The sequence below is a fragment of the Camellia sinensis genome, chromosome 4 (genome assembly GCF_055761805.1).
Source record: "Camellia sinensis isolate YWXY chromosome 4, ASM5576180v1, whole genome shotgun sequence".
Lineage (NCBI taxonomy): Eukaryota > Viridiplantae > Streptophyta > Magnoliopsida > Ericales > Theaceae > Camellia > Camellia sinensis.
In genome coordinates, this window is record NC_138964.1 from 163,719,833 (window position 1) to 163,741,876 (window position 22,044).

The window sequence follows — 22,044 nt, forward strand, 5'->3', positions numbered from 1 at the left end:
GAGACAAACTTCTTTAATACTATGTCGTCGTAGTCGTACTTGCTTGGAACTAGGAACAAAGGCAACTGAGGATACTCAGTCTGCGCAAAAACGAACAATGGTTGGACATCCTTCCACATGTTCCTTCTCAATGCCAAGCACATCTTTAGCGCCACAAACGAATTGGTAAAAGACTGTGTTTAATTCTTCAAATACATACTCCTATTATTACCATTCTATTTTAATTTACACAGAACCAATATTTGTAGGCCTACTCATACAACTCATTCCCTTCAAGAGGATCTATGTACTAATGAGGAATTAGAGGATACGCATATGAGTCCAATGGTTAGTACTCGAGCACATATAAATTCATGTCGTCATTATCTTGGCAAGATGGATGTATTATGTCCTTTCTGTTCAGCATTACATTGGATGGATGAAAAATTAGTAAAATCATCTCCAAACCGTCCTCTATTCGGAACATGTTGTTCAAAAGGGAAGGTTAAGCTTCCTCCGCTTATTACACCCCCTTCACTTCTTTAAGCATTATATGATGGGAATGATGATAAATCAAAATCATTTCAACGTTATACTCGAGTGTACAATGCAACAAATGCTTTTACAAGTCTTGGTGCTACATTAGATCCAAGAGTACTTACTGGAAGAGGCCCTACATCATTCACTATCCATGGGGAATTGCGACATCGAACAGGATCACTACTACCACAATCAGGGCAAGATGCAGCTTATGCACAATTGTACATTTATGACCCTGATTCAGCTTTAGAAGTTCGCAGTCGTAGAAATCCTCAATTAAGAAGAGATGTTCTAAAAACTATTCAAGATAGTTTATTACAGGTTAATGCATTCGTTGCTAAATTTCACCAGGCTCATGCAGTTTTAAATTAATTAGCCTTGACAGGATGAAATTTGCCTGCTCATCTCCACTATAGTTCATCGACAAATCGACGACGGTATAACCTACCAACTACATATGAGATTGCAGTTGTAATACCAGGTGATGGAACCAAGGTTAGTGGAATGAGAGATGTTATCTTACATCTACAAGGAAATAATGAGCTAATGCAAATCAATGAATGTCACCCAGCATATTTGCCATTACATTATGTTTTATTATTTCCACATGGTGAGCTTGGATGGGAACCTGAGATGAAATTGTGGGATGTTCAACATGATCGGCCTTCAACTGATCGGCTTACTCAAATAGATTTTTATAGTTATCGTTTGTTTGAACGACCCACAGAGTATTCAACAATTTTGAGAGCTGGAAAATTGTTCCAAGAGTTTTTGGTTGATGCTTGGGCCGCAACTAAACAAAATAGGTTGACTTACTACAAGCTTAATCAAGGGAAAATCTGTGCTGAACTTTACCAAGATTTGACAGATATTGATCCAAATGACCTTCAACCCAATCAAATTGGTCAAAGATTTGTTTTGCCATCTTCATTTCCTGGAGGTCCTAGACACATGTTTGAAATCTTTCAAGACTCAATGGCTATCACACGATACAACCAACATCCAGACATTTTTCTCACCATGACTACAAATCCTAATTGGCCAGAAATTACTTCAGCATTATTACCGCACCAAAAGCCTATTGATCGTCCTGATTTAATTGCTCGTGTTTTTGAGTTAAAGAGAAAGTGCTTGATGAAGGAGATAGAAACAAAGCAAGTGTTTGGTAATAAAGTTGCGCATGTTTTTACAATTGAATTCCAAAAATGAGGCCTTCCTCATACGCATGCACTTCTATTTCTTAAGGGTCCAGACAAAATTCGGATATGTGCTCAAGTAGACAAATTGGTTTGTGTGCAGAATTTCCAGATCCAAAAGATGAACCTATACTTTTTGAAACTATCAAGTGTTGTATGGTACATGGCATGTGGTGCTCGAAATCCACAAGCACCATGTATGGAAAATGGTAAATGCACTAAGAGATACCCTCAAGCGTTCGCAGAAACAACTACTATGGATCAAGATGGATATCCTATCTATCGTCGTCGCAATAATGGTCAAGTTCATATTGTGAGGGGGAAAGAAGTTGATAATAGAGACATTGTACCATACAATGCATATCTTTCTAAACGTTTCAACTGTCACATAAACATGGAAGTTTGTGCCGGAATGAGATGTGTCAAGTATATACACAAGTACATTTACAGGGGTTATGATCGTACAACGATAGTGTTGGGATTAATAAATGAGATCCAGCAATATCTCGATGCGAGGTATATTGGACCTCCAAAAGCTGCTTGGCGAATATTTGGTCATCCATTGCATGCTGAGATACCGACAGTTGTACGCTTAGCACTTCATTTACCTGGAATGCACCGCGTTCTTTTTAATCCTGATGAATCATTAGAAGCAATTATTTCTAGAGCTGGCCAACAAATGTCAACTCTTACTGGTTTTTTTGCACGTTGCGCTTCTATGGAAGATGAATGTCCATTCACTTACCAAGAATTTCCACAACATTTTGTTTGGCTTAATTCAGAAAAGAGATGGAAACCAAGGCAGCAGGGCTATGCAATCGGTAGAATGAACTTTGCTAGCCCTAATTGTGGTGAGAGATTTTATTTGCGTTTTCTATTAACTGTTGTCAAAGGACCAAAATCGTTTCAGTGCTTACGTATGGTCAACAATGTTTTGCATGATACGTTTAAATCAGCATGTGTTGCAAGAGGACTTTTAGAAGATGATGAAGAATGGATACAATGCCTTAAAGAGGCTGCAGTTATGAAAAGTGGTTATCAATTAAGGAGATTGTTTACTATTATTCTTACTCAGTGCTCTCCACTGCAACCATATGCGTTATGGAATCAATTTTCAATGCATATATGTGATGATCTTGCACATAAGATTCGAACATTGTTTGCCGTTTCTGAACCAACTGAGGCTCAAATTGAAGACTAGGGTCTATATCTTTTGAATCAAATGCTCCAAGAATCAGGAAAAAGTTTAATTGACTTCCCCCCAATGCCACAACCTTCTACAAATTGGAGTGCAGTAGTTGGTAACAGGTTGATATTTGAACATCAACAACTGAAGAATGAGGCACAACAAGCAGATGCAGAAATTATTATTGATTGCCTCAACAATGATCAACGAACAGCTTATGATGCAATCACTTCCTCAGTCTTTGAAAATAAGGGAACTATTTTCTTTTTGAATGGAGGTACTGGAACAGGGAAAACGTTTTTGTACAATGCGATTGCATTGAAGTGTCGCAGCGTTGGCCATATTGTTATTACTGTGACTTCATCTGGAATTACATCATTGTTATTGGTAGGAGGTCGTACTGCTCATTCAACATTTTCCATTCCGTTGGATGTATTGGAAAATTCAATTTGTGGATTTAGCAAACAATCATTACAAGCAGAATTGTTTAGAGAAACAAAACTTATAATTTGGGATGAAGTTCCTATGCAGCATAGACATTGTGTTGAGGCAGTTGATCGCACACTTCGGGACACTTGTGATAGTGAAAAGCCATTTGGGGGTATCACTGTTGTTCTTGGTAGAGATTTTCGACAAATCTTACCAGTTATAACCAAAGGAGTCCGTGAGCAAATTGTGAATGCATCATTAAGACACTCTTTTCTATGGAAGGATATACATGTTCTGTCTTTAAATTTGAACATGCGCTTGAATCATGCAAATCTTGGAAATGTTAATTTTGCAAAATTCTTGATTATACTCTCCACCTAGTTTTTCACCCTCTTGCCTATATTTTTGCCGACTAATATTTTAAATTGGTGGCAAAAAATACTTTTCTACAACAAAATTACTTTAGTCGGTAATAGTATGAACTTTTAGCTACGAAATTTATTTTTAGTCGGCAAATGTCATTTTTTTGCAACTAAATTTTTTTTAGTTGGCAAAAGTGGTCGGCAAAAGTATAATTTCTTGTAGTGAGAAAATAATATATACAAATAAATGTGTGTAGCTTACTTTTCGTGCTTCTTTTGGATACGACTAGTCTTACAGTTCGAACTCTCGTGGTTCTGAATCTAATTTCACAAGTGCAATGTGAAACGGTGGAAACACAAAGAGAGTCCAAATCCGGCAATTCTTTTGGAAAATCAATTTGAATAAAAAATGTCAAAAATGAACTGCATTACCAGATTTCAGAGTCGCCGCCTAAATATTTTTGAGAAATTTAGGAAACCCGTGACTCATGCCAAAGGCCACTTATCTGTCATCACCAAAGTGTCTCTACTCAGGAACTTAGGTACGAGAGGGGAAGGTCATGAATTAAGCACCCCACTCGCCCGATCAAAGATCGGCCTCTATTAGTCATGATGTGATTCTTATTTACATTATATGCTCTTGTTTCGATTATTAGACTATCATTACTATGTGTTGCACACAAGTATAGACTAATTTGCAAAAGTTGGAACACTTTGATTCCATGTTTGTTTGAAAATTATTTTTGATACACATCACTTGGAAAGGTGAGTTTGTACATTAATCAATTTGTCCCAATTTTGGCAATTAGCCTTCATCCACCGACATTCAAACAATTATATCATCTAAGCGTTTAACCTCATGGAAAGCATGCTCGACATGGCAACAATCACACGCAATGCAAGATGCTAAAGCAATAAATGCTCACCTAGTACTCCAAGGCAAGCCAAACAAAGCAAAATAATTAGAAAATATGCATGTTCCTAAACAATGTAATGTGACTAATGCAATGCACACATTTAAGCCACTTTTAATAGGCGTGACTATGAGCATGGTATATGAACCAATTCAAAGCATGCGATGAAGCACGTATTCAAGCAAAGAATTTTGAATTTTGACATTGGTTAGAATGATGAGCCAAACCCTTATGCGTGTAAGACGAATGGATGCAAGTCATGGAAAATGGTAAGTAAATATGATGCTACCATTATAAGCGGAGAAATAAAAGGGAGAAAGAAATGAGGATCAACATTATTACATATTTGCCATCATGCACGAGGGTCAGAATGAATGTCCAAGTGTCCAAATTAAACTAACTATTACAAAATCAAATGAATGAATAAACAACTAATTAGCTAAGCTATTGACTAATAATAAGAAATAAGTTAGTTACCTAATCTATTATAACAAGGGTACATAATAAAACTAACTATCTAAGTTACTCAATATTAAACATTCATAATTATTACAATAATGCTAATTATATTTAATTACAATGATAATGAGAGCATTAATTTACAACATTTAATAGAACTAGAAAGCATAAGGATGGCATGCATGCGACGGTTTTCAAAAGCAACAATGTCTGCCTGCCTTGGAATTTGCTCCGTTTCACCTTCAACCACTGCCCCTTGTTTTCTGCAAAACACTCTGTTTACCAAACATTGGGGCCCACCCGGCCCCCAATGAAACCCGGCCGGGCCCAAATAGGGCCAGCCATGCCCTAATTTTATGCAAAGCTCTATTTTTGTGTTTTGAGGTGAAAACAGTGCAGACAGAATTTTATGAGCATCTGTTTGCCCCTATTACATTTCTCTGTCATGGGAAGCCTCAAGAAAAGGATGGAGTCGTTTCCAAAACCATCAATGAGCAAGTTGCTTGCTTGAAAATCTCGGTCACGATTTGGACAAAAATCAATGAATGCAATGAATCAACACCAATCTGAATCAACACCAATCTGTAGCGACCCTGATTTTTTGTAAATCTTTATTTATTTATTTATTTATTTTATTATTATTATTATTATTATTATTATTATTATTATTATTATTATTATCATCTTATTTTATTTTTCACTTTACTAACTGTGTGGTTACATGAGAATTTAATGTGATATTTAGTTCATTTAATGTGGTAATTAATTATATATAATTAATCCGAATATTTATATATTTATATTTTTTTATATATAAAAAAATGATGTTTCATATATTGATATATATATATATATATATCATATTTATGAATGTTATAAATATGTTGAATTATATAATAAAATATAATATAATAGTATATTAGGTTAGATGTGCCATTAAGAAGCAAAAAAAGGGATTGTGCCTGTGCGACTAAGAAAAACCGTGAGAGAGAGAGAGAGAGAGAGAGAGAGAGAGAGAAAGAGAGAGATTAATCTAGAAAGAGAGAGAAACAGCAGGAGAAAGAGGAAATAGGAGAAAAAAAAAGGGTTAGGGTTTTGTTTTGGTGACTCCATTAGTTCTTCAGATTTTTTTTGATCTGTAAAAATAATTGTGAGTACAAAACCACTTCCCTTGATTTATGTTTAATTTTTTTTTATTTTTTTTGTTTTATACTCAATTTATATTTAGCTGTGTACAGGAAAGAAACTAAATGCCACCATATCTCGGGAAACTACCCCTTCGTCTCGGTGCAGATGGAATGACTTGTCTTGTCCCGTAACAAGAATTAATGTATTTTTGTTGGTGTCTGGTGGACATGTGGGTGTCAAATATTTGTACTCATACCAATATACTTGTATACTGACCCGTTTTGTCTCTTGGCATCTCGGGTGCGCTCTATTTGAGCGCAATCGAGCTTCCTTTGCAGGATTAGTTGGGACTACAGTGGTGGCGAGAAATAACTATAGTTATTGGACATGTCGTTTAGATTTCTCTTGTTTTCTTGAGCTTAGGGTTAATATTAGCTTATGTATTTATTATTTTTTTTATGACCTTAGTATTTTGATAATTTGGCATGGTTTGTAACTTTACATTATTTAAGTTGTTTTGACTATTTATTGTTACTTCAATGTTGGAAGTATTGGATAGTTATGAAATTATGGTGGATGGTTTGGTTGGCGTTTTGTTTTTGGAAAATTTAGGAAACCCTGACTCGTGCCAAAGGCCATGTGTCCGTCATCACCAAAGTTGTCTCGGCTCGGGAACTTGGCTACGAGAGGGGAAGGTCCTGAAATGAGCACCCCTGCTCGCCTGATCAAAGGATCGGCCTCTACTAAGCATGATATGTCATTTTATAAACCTCATGTGTTCTTATTCCGGTTATTAATCTAACTTTACTACGTGACGCACACAAACAAGTATAGACTAAGATCGCGAGAATTGGAACGAATTCAACTCATGTTTGTTTTCGAAAATTGTTTGAAAGTGCCACTCGCAAGTGGGCTAAAGCACGGATTTGCCACACTCAATTGGGCTTAAAACATGATGATTTGCCACTTCATAAAGTGGGCTTAAAACTCACATTTATCGAATTGTTCCAATTCAAGCAATAAAGCCTTCATCCACAGGCATTCATGCAGTTTAGCAATTAAGCAAATAGCCTCATGGAAAGCATGCGATCATGGAAACACTCACACTCATGTAAGTATGCTAAAGTGTAACACTTACAGTGTACTCCAAGCCAAAACAAAAGCTAGTTAGAAATATGCATGATCCTAACTATGTAGAATGCCTAATGCAACTAAATAGGCTCGGCTATCTAATATGGCATATGAATGCAACGATTTGATACACGTATTCAAATAGGTATTGAAATACGATGCAGTTTGAATGATGCGCCAAGCTTGGTGCATGCAAGACAAATGAATGGATACAAACATGCAAAGCATAAGGTATGCTAATCAAAACGTGCCCTAATGTAACCATCGAAAGCGGTTAAGTAAAAGGGAGAAAGACGTGGGATTGGAAGACATGCACACACAAACGCACGCTTGTTACAACATTATGCTCTCGCGAAGGAGGGTCCAAATAAATAAGAGCTAAGCTACTCTAAGCTAAGCTAATCAAGCTAACTAATCTAATTAAATTAATTAGACTAATTATTACAAATCAAAATAAAGAAATAGGTAAGCTAAGCTACTTAATTATTACAACACTTAACTAATTAGCAAACTAATTAATTAAATTACAATACAAATGCTAACTAAACATGTAAAGCATTAAACCACACTGCCTCAGCTTTGCTTTGGAAAGTAGATATGCATGCATTCGGTTTTCGCCCCGAAACGCCTTTCGGTTTGCTCTTGAGAGGCTTTATTTGTAGGGCTGCTCCAAGAACTTTCTGCTCCACCTTACCAATTCACTGCTGAGGAATGCACTAGTGGCCTGCCAGCCATGAGAGCTTGCTGCCGGCCATCCTCCGGCCAAGTGTGTGCTATGCCGGCCAAGGATGAAGCCACTGCCGGCCACTGGTGTGCTGAAGCACCACACTGCAACTGAGCACAGACAGAGGAAAAGGGAGGGTTTTCTGAGGATATGTTTTTACTATACCCTCTTCTTATCATCTCAAAACATCAAAGGAGTGGCACTCTTGGATCCAAAACCACCAATCAAGCATTTTCATCCATGATGGCCAAAGATCCAAATTATACACTTTCAATGAATGCACAAAACAAGACTCTAGACAACCACCCTATGATGCATGATCAAGGGTGATGGAGACAAAGGAGATTGGCTCATTTCATCACTTTAAGTATGAAATGGACCAATCTACCTTGTGTTCAATATAACGTCCGATTGAACACAATGCAATGCAAACACAACATGCTTATCTTGGTTATGTTTTACTTGTCCAATTCTTGTTTACACATTTTAACATTACCAAGCCATTCTTTAGTCAATTTGTCTAAGATGAGTGTCCTCTAATGAGAGAGTTGTCAACCAAAAAGATGGTTCAAGACATGAGAGTGATCATGCCTTTGGTTAGAAGAAACCCTCAAAAGAGGGCTAAAACCATTGAGCACAAACTCTATCTCAAGCTTTAACACAACCTTAAGGTAGACCAACTCTCAGAACAAATGAAAAGTGAAGAAATGAGGGAGCTTGCAGAATTTTCAGTGCTGAAATGGCATGAAAAATAATGCTAAAACATGCAAGCAACACATGCACAACATGTTAAGAGCCAAAAGCATTAAAGCTAGTGAAGAGCACTACACTAGAGGCATGCAATATCAAACTCAAATGACCAAACCAGCTCCAAATAGAGCTAAGACATGCCAAAACATAGGCTAAAACATGTTGAGATTGAAGCACAAAAGGCAAGAAAAACATGCTCACATGTTAGGCCACAAACAAGGCTCAAAGCACAACTCTCAAAAGCCATAAAAGAGTGATAGAAGTGAGAGCGTGACAGAGCTATGAACACTGAAATTACATGTTAAATGATGCTACAACATGAAATGATCTCATGCAAAACATGTTAGAGGCCTTAAATCACTAAGCTAGTGAAGGCATTTGCACTAAAACCATGCAAGGCAAGGCTCATATGACCAAGAAGGCTCAAAACAGAGATAAATCATGCTAAATTAGTAGCTAAAATATGCTGAGATCAAGTCACAAATAGGTCGAAAAACATGCTCACATGCTAGGCCCTCTACACTTGCAAACAAGACACGAGGAGGGGACGCCACCCCCTCCTATTTTGGACCTCAAAACAAGGTTTTTTTCACTGAAAAATCTCTAAGTTTTAGTGGTAAAAAGGCCCAAAAATTTTGATTTGAAGGTGATGAGAAACGGTGCAAAAAGCTTAACAAACTAAAGAGCAAAAATGGGGGACAACCCCCTAACTCACAAAGGCTCAAACCACCACTTTTAGGACTGAAAAATAGAACTTTTTACATGCCAAAACCAGCCTTGAAATAGTGGAAAAAGTTGGCAAAGCAAGTATGAAAAACAAGCTTAAAAGGAGAGAGTTATACCTCTTGAAGCACAACTCAATTTTAGGCAACAAAACCAAGCAAAATCAACTACAAGAGCTCCAAGAAGACCTTCTAGAACCTCAGCTCAAGGATAACCAACTTTGGTCAAGGATGTATAGGCAAAGGAGAAGTGTATCTATACTTGTATGCACTTATGCATAAAGGTTCAAGAGAGAGAGAAATGTAGAGAGAGAATTGTAGAGAGAGAGGCTCCCCAAAATTTTCTTCCTCAAATGTTCTAACCTTGAAAACAATAGAGAAGGCTCTCTATATATAGACAAATGAGGCTTCAAGTCGAAAATATCCCAAAAGGGACAGCTGGAGCAGCAGGAAGATTAATATTTGCAAAAATCTGACTTTTTCCATCAATGGCCGGCAAGCCATCATTGATGGCCGGCACATGTCCATTGGTGGCCGGCAAGGGGCCGGAAAAGGCCATTTATGGTTGGCACATTGCCAGAAAATCCCATTCATGACCAGAAACCTCCACCTTTGGTTGGCCAGAAAAATTTGCTTTTTGGGCCCAACTTCAAATGGGAATAACTCCTTCATCTAGACTCCTTTGTAGGTCATTCTTGATCCTAAGTTGAAGCTCTGGAAGTCTTCTTTCCAATGGTTTCAGCTTCACATCAAAATTCCAAGTGTACAAAAAGATATGCCCATTTAGTGAAGACTGCTCAATTTCGGCTCTCACGGATTGATGCCTAACTTCAACTAGCCATATCTCGCTCATCTGGCCTCGGCTTGAGGAGATTTTTGAATGTAAAATGAAGCCCCGGAAGTCCACTTTACAATGATGGTGACCTCATAGCTGAAATCCAAGTGTACAAATGGATAGGCCTGATTTAGCGAGGGTTGCTCGACTCTCTCTTAACGGTTCATGCCCAACTTCTTCTCCAACTTGGTTTCTTCTCTCCCTTTTTTTTTTTTTTTTTTTTTTTTTTTGGATAAGTAAGTCATATTATAACCAAAAAAGAAAAATATACAATGAAGTTCAACACACAGCTTTTGATGGGAGCACAAAAATAAACAAAATAAACTACTCCATCAAAAAACAAACTGAGCTTATAGAAAACAAGCACAACATTCCCAACAAAACAAGGATTCAGAATTTCCTTCTAGCATTCTTCAAGTCATGAAGTTTTGCTTTAAGTTTTCTTTTGTTATCCTCTTATGAAGTCTCCCCATAACTAGGATCACTTGGAGATGGACTCCCTCTATTTCTCAACTCTTGACTTGAATCTCCATTTCCTAACTCGTCCATATCACACGATTCAAGGACATCAAAGGCATTAGATGTTGAGGGGATGTTCAGGGCCACTCTTCTTTTCTCCAAACTTCAAACCCCTAAACAAGATGGTTTAAATATTTTTTCAAAGAGTTCACCTCTCTTTCATTCATTCCACTTTGTCTTTGCTCGGTTTACCGAAAAACACAACATTTAACAAAATGCGAGCCTTGGTGCATTGTAGAATCATTTTCAAAAATATTTTGAAAGAGAGTGTTTTGAGGTCTAAAATATTTTTGACCAAAATTGTTTTGGTCCACAAATGGGGTGTGAGGTTGGGATTTGACGCTCCTCTTGCTGAAGAAATTGAACCTTTGCACTGCACACCTTTCATCACCAAGTAAGCAATCAGTAGCACCCAAGTCTTAAGGACGGTCAAAAATGGGGTGTCTACAGTTGCCCCTCTTTGATAGAGCTCAGAGTCATGAAATGACGTGAGTGAATGTCAAAGCCCAGAGACAACCCATTTTTGACAAGGCCAAAGACTTGGACAAACAAACAAAATGCAAATGTAGTTGGTTGAACTTGAAGGTTGCCTACGTATCCCTTTGCAAGGAATCAAACCAGTGTAGTTCTGGGGCAAGATGCAAATGATATGCATGATGCAGAACATAACTTACGATCATGTAATGAGGGCTGTAATGAAATATCTAGATGCAAACGTTATGCAAAGAAATGCTACAGCAAACCAACAAGGTACAGTAATCTCACACATGAGAAGAAATAAGCAAATAAACACGCCACACATGAGAATCACAAATCGAACCGCATTTCATGCAGAAAGGATGTAAGAAAATTATGCAAGCTTAACTACGCATCACATAGGAAAGGTAAAGAACCGCAACCGTTGGGCGCACCCGAGGCGGCAAACAAGATCCCAATGCGTGGCACATGCGAGGAGCGAGATAGTGTGAACCTAGGGACACATCCTAAGGTTCCGAACCACAAAGAACAGTGATAACAAGTGAAACACATCCAACCATTATGCAATCAAAGCAAAGAGCAGTATAAGCATTGGAAACCATCGAGATGCATTTAACCCAAAGCATCCTAACATGCCATGCGAGAGAGAAAAGGAAGCGGTGCAAACACCGGAGGGTGGTATAAACATCAGAGCACGTTCCAATGTTTCTAACCAAAACAGAGAGGTATAAGTGTCGAGCACACATCCTAAACGCTTCTAAGCAAGGAGTGGTTGATGTAAACACCCGACGTACCCGAATGTTTCTAACCAAAGCGAGGTATAAGCGTCGGACACACGTCCCAAATGCTCCTAACCAAAGGGGTGGTATAAACATCAGGCACACAACCCAAGTGTTTCTAACCAAAGGGGGTGGTATGAGCATCGGACAGACGTCCCAAAACGCTTTTAATTAAAGGGGTGGTATAAACATCAGGCACACAACCCAAGTGTTTCTAACCAAAACAAGGTATAAGCGTCGGGCACATGTCCCAAACGCTTCTAACCAAAGGGGTGGTATAAACATCAAGCACATAACCCAATGCCTGTAACCAAAACAAGGTATAAGCGTCAGACACACGTCCCAAATGCTTCTAACCGGCAGACAGGTATAAATATCAGCCGTACCGGAATGTTTCTAACCAAAGGAGTGGTATAAACACCGAGCGTACCCGAGTGTTTCTAACCAAAGGGATGGTATAAACAACGGGCATACCCGAGTGTTTCTAACCAAAGGGACGGTATAAACACCGGGCGTACCCGAGTGTTTCTAACCAAAGGGATGGTCTAAACACCGAGCGTACCCGAGTGTTTCTAACCAAAGGAGTGGTGTAAACACTGGGCATACCCGAGTGTTTCTAACCAAAGGGATGGTATAAACACCGGGCATACCCGAGTGTTTCTAACCAAAGGGGTGGTATAAATACCGAGCGTACCCGAGTGTTTCTAACCAAAGGAGTTCAAAGGACAGGAGTGATCTTACCTGGAGTTCCTCTGAATGAACCGTGCATACAATATCGTGCCTTATGCTGTTGGGGATCTTCTGTTTTTTCTTGGTTATACTTCCAAACTACAGGTACTACTTTTCTTCCTGGCCATGTTCATAACTTTCCCTATTCTCCAACAGGGTGACAGACTAGGTTGGTCCAGTATCCAGAATCGAGGCGCATACACGCTACCTCAACCTATAGGGCTTCCATACAGATTTCAAGCCGGGGATACACCCCTGGGTATTTAAATTAGACTTTAGTCTCAGAAATTCCAAACCTTTGTGTTTTAGGCATCAGCCATTCGAACTTTAGTTTCCACCATCTCAGTTGGTCTCCTAGGAACTCATTGCAAACGCAACCAAGATGTCTCTAACAGGAAATGGTACTCAGGGAGAGCACTTCTGATCGCCATTATGGCTTTGAAGTAAGCTTGAGCTTGAGCTTGAGCTTGAGCTTGAGGTAGAGGCACACTCATACTTCAGAGCATTGACAAGGCCTGAAGAGGTACATTCCGAATGCAATCTCAGAAATTACTAAAGGTGAAACAAACTTTGATGCTCCAAATTTTCCCTCTTTTCTTTTGCTTTGTAGTCTGGAACCTATATAGCTTCAGTTAGGTCCTTGTTCTATTGTTCTCCTATGACCTGGGTTGAACCCTGCAGTTTTATGAAAGAACAAATCCTGTTTTGCACATATGTGGAGAACGGCACAATACTCTGAGCACAAAACGATTTATTTTTGAAATTAAAATTGAGAAACGAGTTCTTGATCGGGTATTGAGCCTACGACTGACTACAGTCAAAATGACTCAACAAAGGAAAACAAAGGTAAAACAACCTAAAAACATCTATTGGCACTCGAAACGACTCAAAACAAGAATCGAGACAAACAAAAACAACAAACACAACACTCGAATGTGTTTTAATGGCGAGAGACCTCTCAGTTCACGAGGAGCTAGTTTCTCCAGGTATTGTTTCCCACCCTTTCTTATTTGTGATTCTCACATCACTATGGCACTCAATCTCTAGTTTTCTGAAAAAGCCCTTTTCTCACTTTTTCCTCTTAACACACATCTCTCTATTCTTCAATCTCTCTTATTTTTTAATCCCTTCCCTGGGTGGTTGATGGATAAACAGGAAGTTGTGGGCTCTTGCCCCTAGTATTCTACTAGATTCTCTTTCTTTCGTTCGCAACTAGTGAGCTTTCCCATAGAGGGATAGTGATGCGACTGGATGTGCAGCAAATCCGCAACTGACATCGGTTGATGATGCCCTTCGCTTGGCTTGATCGAGATGAATACGTCTCACCGGCTAGGTATACAATTGATTGGCCTCACACATTGCATTTTCTACATCCCCATTCTGGGCCAAATGCCAATTTGGGTGTGATCAAACCCGTCTAGATAAGGGGGTTGAACATCCAGGTCCATTTCCAGTTTGTGCTTCGCACTTGGCTTGAGACCTCGCTGCTTGGAAGATGAGAGAGCTTTTGGCCATTTGATGTTACCTTCAGTTATGCTCTTTCCGGCGAATATGGTGCCCTTTCCGGAAAGTATGGTGCCTTCTCTGGCAAGTATGTTGACAAGGGGAAAAATACAAAAACCTAACTCGACTGTGCCCCGAGTTCATCATTTTGACCATTTTTTGTTTTTGGCTTGTGCTAAAACAATTTTGACCAACATGAGAGTTAGATTAACATACTTGTTCGATTTTCTGATTTGAAATCATGCAAGTTAGGTTGTGAGTACTGAAAATTTTCCTTTTTTGGGTCCAAGAAATGGTCCAGTTTTGGAAGAAAAAAATGGATTAATTTTTGAGAAAATTAGTCAACTTCATTAAAAATCCTCAAAACTATTTTTGTAAATGGCCACTGCTCGACCAATACACAACCTTAGATCTGAGCTTTGAATCATCTTCCAGCTGAATCTTTCTAACAGAATAGGACACTCGAATTTGCACGAAGACAAGCCAATTTGCACATGGATAAGATAGCTGAATTTGAACAAGGATAAACCAATCAACATGGATGAGCCAAACAGGCTGAAAATGATTGGGGCTGGACTTCAGGATGAAGTTGCCTACGCATCCCAAACATGGGAATCAGGCCTGACGTAGTTCCGGGTTGAGGTTCACTCGGGTGTTAACACTCTCCTTTTATGCTCTAACTTTTGTCAAGGCCGCCCTTTCAGGTTTTCAACCTTGCGAGCTCTGTTTTTCTTTTCTTTTCTTTTTCTTTTTTATCTTTTCTTTTTCTCTTCTTTTTATCTTTTTCCTTATTTTTCTTCTTTTCATTCTTTCTATTTTTCCTTCTTTTTCTTGGTCTAACTTTTGTTTGGGTCGCCCTTCTGGGTTTTCGGCCCAACGAGCCTCTCAAGGATAGAAAAGTTTAACTTTGTCCATGTTGATTGGCCATAGGATCTCTAAGCCATCTGAATCCAGGAGAATGGCTATTGTTCGCTGATGATGTAGGAGTCCATCCAATCGGGTTTGAATTTGCCCTAGTGTTATGGATAGGAACTTGATTGTCCTTCAGCAAAAACTTTCTTCTTTCAGCTGCTCAAATTTGGCTTTCTTGCCAATCTTCATTGGTTTGCGGAATGACCCATCTTTCTAATCTTTGAGCACATCTGACCTTTTTGCCCCTAGTCCAAGGGCTACTTCTGATCTAGCTTTTCAAGCTTCCTTTGATAACATCTGATCTTCTTGATCTGACTCCCTTGCCCCTAGTTCAAGGGTTGCTTCCGATCCGGCCATATAAGCCTTATATTGTGGTTGATCATTAAACATTCTGAATCAAAGTTCAAGGTTTGAAAGCAAAGGAGTCGAGTCTTGAGGCATGAGAGCGATCCTATGCTGCACAATCTCAAAATCAATTCCATGCATGTTTTCGCAGGACCACGCAAAACATTTTTTTTGAAATCTTTTAAGAAAGCGACTAATCGCTCACGTTGAAGACAATGTAGAACCAATCTGGATCAAGCCAGGATCCTTCTTAGTACTCACATTAACAAATATGATCTCATTCATTTAGGGCTTAGCACTCCTCTCTTCCTCTCAATTGATCAAATTTTTTATGAATCCTGAGGTATTCTTTCCTCTTTGTTTTCATCACAGTGTTCAAAAAGTTTTGAAAAACTTTGGTCAATACAATGACTTAAAGGCATAAGAAAAGTAGGTGAAAATGTACTACCATTTCATTCAGATCTTTTGGCACAACTGGCTTCATAGCAGAAATAGACGCAAAAGAAAGAGTCTAAAAGACAAATACAAAATAAGAAAGTGATGCCCAAGGTAACACTCCTGAAATCACCCGACTCTAACATAACAGGATTGACTCAATACAACAAGACAGACTCAACTGACACAGTGCAAAATGACTGACTCAATATAATACAACAAGACTGACCCAATACCCAAGTCAGAAAGTAAAATGAACAGCATTCGTAAATTGCTCAAAACAGTGCGTGCCATCTGCCACATCTGGAGTAAACTGAGTGCCATCAGCAGGTGGTTCATACCCCGATCACATAATCACATTATCTCCCAAGTTCATCGATCCAGCACTGATAGACTTTGCAGGACCTAGTGCGACGATGACCTCTTTATCAATCAAATCTTGTATTTTGTGGCGAAGACAAAAACAATTGTCACTGCCATGACCGGTTTGTTGGTGGAAGGCACAGTACTTGGTAGCATCATGCTTGGCCAGAAAGGGATCCGGGAGAGGCCGAGGCTTAAGGGGTTTGAGATGGCCTTGCCCTACAAGGATTTGAAGAGCTTTGGAAAAAGCCATGTAGAGGGGATTGAAGGCCCTCTGGCCTCGGGGTTGGTACTTTGAGGTTTGTGGAGTGTTGGATGTACCAGCAAAGGGGTTGGCAGGTGCTAACTAGGTTTGATGATCTCTTCCGAGTGTAGGATTGGAGCTGAAAGGTGTGTTTCTGGTACAACATCATTTTTCCCAGCTTGCCCCTTGATTCAGAATGCTTTCAACTTGAGCGACAAAAGTATCATGCACAGTTTTTGCAACAACTGCGAGCACTTGCTGTTTGTTCAGTCCTTCAACCTTCAAAGCCTCAACAGCCCACATAAGGTGTTCATGGGAATCAATGCCTGCCAATACCTTGTTCTTGTCATTTGCTTCCACTTTGCCAAGGGATTGGGTTGCCATATCAGAGTAGAGCCTAGTTATTGTTGACATGTCATTGGGCAGACCTGGGATGGCTTTAGGTTGGCCGTTTTCAATTGTAACTTGCCCCAAGATTGGAGAGCCTTTTGGCATGAAATTTCTGGGCATGTGATGTGGTCGATGACAGAGCCAATATCCCAAAGGCCAAATCTGCCACAGTTCTCTAAAGATCTTTAATCATTCTCATCAGCTCAGAAGTAGTGGGTTCATGGGTTTGAGATGATTGGGGCTCAAGTGCATCCATCATGCATAAGTCCATGCCATCTGGAACGAACACCTCATGCTTAGGTAGATGGGTCGGGGTGATATATATGTTGGGGTTGTAGATGGATGACAGTGTATGGATTAGATTGAGATGTGGAGGTGACGGGTCAGTGGTGGCCTGAGGTCCCTTTGGTGGAGCTATGATCTCTTCGTCAATGAGATCCTGAATCTTATGACAGAGGCGGATGCAACTGTTTCTATCATGATCGTGCTATTGATGATAGGCACAGTATTTAGCTGGGTCATACCTTGGTGGAAGAGGATTTGGAAGGAGGTTGGGGTTCTAGGAGTTCTAGGTTCCCTTTTTCTCATAGAATTTTCAAAGCTTGAGAGAGACTCATGTAAAGAGGGTGGAAATTTCGGGCTTGTGTGCCGAGTTGAAGTGGTTGGCCTTTGGCTATTATCGGAAGGAAGATTTTTGATGAGTATGGTTGCAGTGTTTACTTCTTCTGAGCATTTTAAAACTGCTCTACCGCTGGTAATAGCATCGGAAGTACGAACGACATTCTTCCTCATAAACTCATTACTTTCCACAATGTGCCCATGTCTGATGGCATCCTTGATTTGAACCCCAATGTCATGAAGATCTCTAAAGTTGACTATCGTATTCTGTAATGTCTCAGCTTGCCTAACCATATCTTGCTGCAGTGAATCCACTGATTGCTGAAAATAGATCAGTAAATCCTCTAGATTCGTCGGAGACTGAGCCATGATAGAGGTAGATGCTCGTGCTCTGAACAAAGATGATCTAGTTGGTAAATGCTGGAACAGTGGAACTAACGAGCCTTGTTTGGCCCTTCGTTGCCTTGCCTCTAGCAAAGGAAACACTAGTTGCCCTTGAACTAAATCTCTAACCTGACAAAATTTATCAACACGAGTCCAATGTAACCAGGGGATATCGGAGCCTTCTGAAGCTATAATTCCAGGACTACCTTGTAAAAGAGAAAACAGATAGTATCTCAGCCTGATTTCACCAGAACAAATATGAGCACAGCTGAATGACTGTACTCTCTACTGAATTCTGCCCTAACAATCAGATACAAAAGTCACAACTGATATGCACATTCCTGTATAAACACACCCTAACAGCACATATCAAGCAAGTGAGAGCCAGAACACCCCTGTGGTGGGGTAGGGTTTCCCTGTCCTAGTTTCGTCAGGAGCTAGGGATTCACTACGCATGCATGCGGTTTCATACAATCCTGCATTCAGGTGAGCAACCTGTCTTAGTTTGGAACAGTCTCTATGGCTTCCGATATGCAACTAGGTTAACTGGTCGAAAGGGTGCCTCAGCAAGACCACCTAATATACCTCTCGCTCCTAACACTGAGAAGTGAAAGGAGGATCAAACGACACAACGGTAGTCCAGATCCAAGGTTTGTGTTCCCATCATGGCAGAGCCTGTAACCAGTCAGCCTCATGGCACACTTTTCCAAGCAAGCCCCGGCAAACCGTTCAGGAATAATAGATGGCAAACACTGTGACTTAGGCGCACCTATGCAAATGTAATGCAAAGAAACACACAAATGTAGATAAAACAACATAGCATGACTTCAAATAAAGTTCTCTAAATCTCCAACAGAGTGGCCATAAACTATAGACTCGACTTTCTTCGCGCGCCTCTTTTGGAGAGGCGTGAATTGGTCTCCTACAATTCGGACTCCTGTCACGGTTCTAAATCTAATCTCATAGAGTGAAATGTAAGACTGATAAACCCCAAAGAGTCTAATCCGGCAAATCATTTTGGAAAATTGATTTTGAATCAAATAATGCCAAAATTGGACTGCTTTGCCAGATTACAGAGTCGCCACCTAAATATTTTGTTTTTGGAAAATTTAGGAAACCCTGACTCGTGCCAAAGGCCACGTGTCCGTCATCACCAAAGTTGCCTCGGCTTGGGAACTTGGGTACGAGAGGGGAAGGTCATGAAATGAGCACCCCAGCTCGCCCGATCAAAGGATCGGCCTCTATTAAGCATGATATGCTGTTTTATAAATCTCATGTGTTCTTATTCCGGTTATTAATCTAACTTTACTACGTGACGCACACAAACAAGTATAGACTAAGATCGCGAGAATTGAAACGAATTCAACTCATGTTTGTTTTCGAAAATTGTTTGAAAGTGCCACTCGCAAGTGGGCTAAAGCATGGATTTTCCACCCTCAATTGGGCTTAAAACATGAAGATTTGCCACTTCGCAAAGTGGGCTTAAAACTCACATTTATCGAATTGTTCCAATTCAAGCAATAAAGCCTTCATCCATAGGCATTCATGCAGTTTAGCAATTAAGCAAATAGCCTCATGGAAAGCATGCGATCATGGCAACACTCACACTCATGCAAGTATGCTAAAGCGTAAAACTTACAGTGTACTCCAAGCCAAAACAAAAGCTAGTTAGAAATATGCATGATCCTAACTATGTAGAATGCCTAATGCAACACATGCAATAATGCAACTAAATAGGCTCGGCTATCTAATATGGCATATGAATGCAACAATTTGATACACGTATTCAAATAGGTATTGAAATACGATGCAGTTTGAATGATGCGCCGAGCTTGGTGCATGCAAGACAAATGAATGGATGCAAACATGCAAAGCATAAGGTATGCTAATCAAAACGTGCCCTAATCTAACCATCAAAAGCGGTTAAGTAAAACGGAGAAAGACGTGGGATTGGAAGACATGCACACACACACACACGCACGCTTGTTACAACATTATGCTCTCACGAAGGAGGGTCCGAATAAATAAGAGCTAAGCTACTCTAAGCTAAGCTAATCAAGCTAACTAATCTAATTAAATTAATTAGACTAATTATTACAAATCAAAATAAAGAAATAGCTAAGCTAAGCTACTTAATTATTACAACACTTAACTAATTAGCAAACTAATTAATTAAATTACAATACAAATGCTAACTAAACATGTAAAGCATTAAACCACACTGCCTCAGCTCTGCTATGGAAAGTAGATATGCATGCATTTGGTTTTCGCCCCGAAACGCCTTCCGATTTGCTCTTGAGAGGCTCTATTTGTAGGGCTGCTCCAAGAACTTTCTGCTCCACCTTACCAATTCACTGCTAAGGAATGCACCAGTGGCCTGCCAGCCATGAGAGCTTGCTGCCGGCCATCCGCCGGTCAAGAGTGTGCTATGCCGGCCAAGGATGAAGCCACTGCCGGCCACTGGTGTGCTGAAGCACCACACTGTAACAGAGCACAGACAGAGGAAAAAGGAGGGTTTTCTGAGGATATGTTTTTACTATACCCTCTTCTTATCATCTTAAAACATCCAAGGAGTGGCACTCTTGGATCCAAAACCATCAATCAAGCATTTTCATGCATGATGGCCAAAGATCCAAGTTGTACACTTTCAATGAATGCACAAAACAAGACTCTAGACCACCACCCTATGATGCATGATCAAGGGTCATGGAGACAAAGGAGATTGGCTCATTTCATCACTTTAAGTATGAAATGGACCAATCTACCTTGTGTTCAATATAACGTCCGATTGAACACAATGCAATGCAAACACAACATGCTTATCTTGGTCATGTTTTACTTGTCCAATTCTTGTTTACACATTTTAACATTACCAAGCCATTCTTTAGTCAATTTGTCCAAGATGAGTGTCCTCTAATGTGAGAGGGGTCAACCAAAAAGATGGTTCAAGACATGAGAGAGATCATGCCTTTGGTTAGAAGAAACCCTCAAAAGAGGGCTAAAACCATTGAGCACAAGCTCTATCTCAAGCTTAAACACAACCTTAAGGTAGACCAACCCTCAGAACAAATGAAAAGTGAATAAATGAGGGAGGTTGTAGAATTTTCAGTGCTGAAATGGCATGAAAAATAATGCTAAAACATGCAAGCAACACATGCACATGTTAAGAGCCAAAAGCATTAAAGCTAGTGAAGAGCACTACAGTTGAGGCATGCAATATCAAACTCAAATGACCAAATGTAGACACCCCATTTTTGACCGTCCTCAAGACTTGGACGTCACCATTGGAACACTTGGTGATTATCCATGTTTGTGTTCGCTTGGAGTTCCCGGAGGTCTCGGCCGCGCGCCTTGCCTCAGGATCTCCGAACTTGACCGTTTTGTGTCTGGTTTTGCACCAAACACTTGTGTTTTGCCTTAGAGGGGCAGGGAATGCCTTGTGAGGCATCCCCACATACCACCGGCAGTGGCTAGAGGTCACCGGCTGATTTTTGTTGCCATCGGCACTATTTGTTGCCGGTCAGCACTCATTTTTGCCAAAATTGCATTTTTGGCCGGCCGACTACTGTGCATCTGCTTTTGCAGATATTTTATCACAGCTGTCTTGCTTTTGGCTCCCCTCCATACACGTGTATGGTGGGATCTCTCTCTTGGAAGCTTGTCTTGTAAGCTTTACAAGACAAGAAGCTCTATAAGAGAGAGCCTTGTCTCTTGGCTTTAGGGTGAGACACTTGAGAGACTTAGGATATTTTTAGACAGCCATTTTTAGGGTTTTGAGTTCTAGGGTTAGAAACCATACACTTTCTATCTCTATATCTCCCTCTTGTGTGTGTTTAAGTGTGTTTGTGCCTTACTATTGCACACAAACACATAGTATTTCACCTTCACTTAGATACTGAGGTTCTAAGTGGTTGGTTTTGAAGTTTTGGAGCTGTTTTCAAGCCAAGGAGGGCTGTTGGAGCATCATTTGTGAAGGGGTCTTCAAGGGTAA

The 22,044-nt window shown here is 39.8% G+C and overlaps 2 protein-coding genes across 2 annotated transcripts; both read left to right on the forward strand.

The window, feature by feature from the left end:
* Positions 1 to 1,878: 1,878 nt before the first annotated feature.
* Positions 1,879 to 2,916, forward strand: LOC145824187 (uncharacterized). Its single transcript, XM_082923802.1, has one exon. It carries the CDS (start codon positions 1,879 to 1,881, stop codon positions 2,914 to 2,916), a length of 1,038 nt encoding a protein of 345 aa, XP_082779928.1.
* A 21-nt stretch (positions 2,917 to 2,937) lies between these two features.
* LOC145824188 (uncharacterized) lies at positions 2,938 to 3,711 on the forward strand. The gene has a single exon (XM_082923803.1). It carries the CDS (start codon positions 2,938 to 2,940, stop codon positions 3,709 to 3,711), a length of 774 nt encoding a protein of 257 aa, XP_082779929.1.
* Positions 3,712 to 22,044: the final 18,333 nt, after the last annotated feature.

Coding starts and splice junctions, on each gene's coding strand:
- LOC145824188 (XM_082923803.1), top strand. CDS start 2,938: ATGCTCCAAGAATCAGGAAAAAGTTTAATTGACTTCCCCCCAATGCCA.
- LOC145824187 (XM_082923802.1), top strand. CDS start 1,879: ATGGCATGTGGTGCTCGAAATCCACAAGCACCATGTATGGAAAATGGT.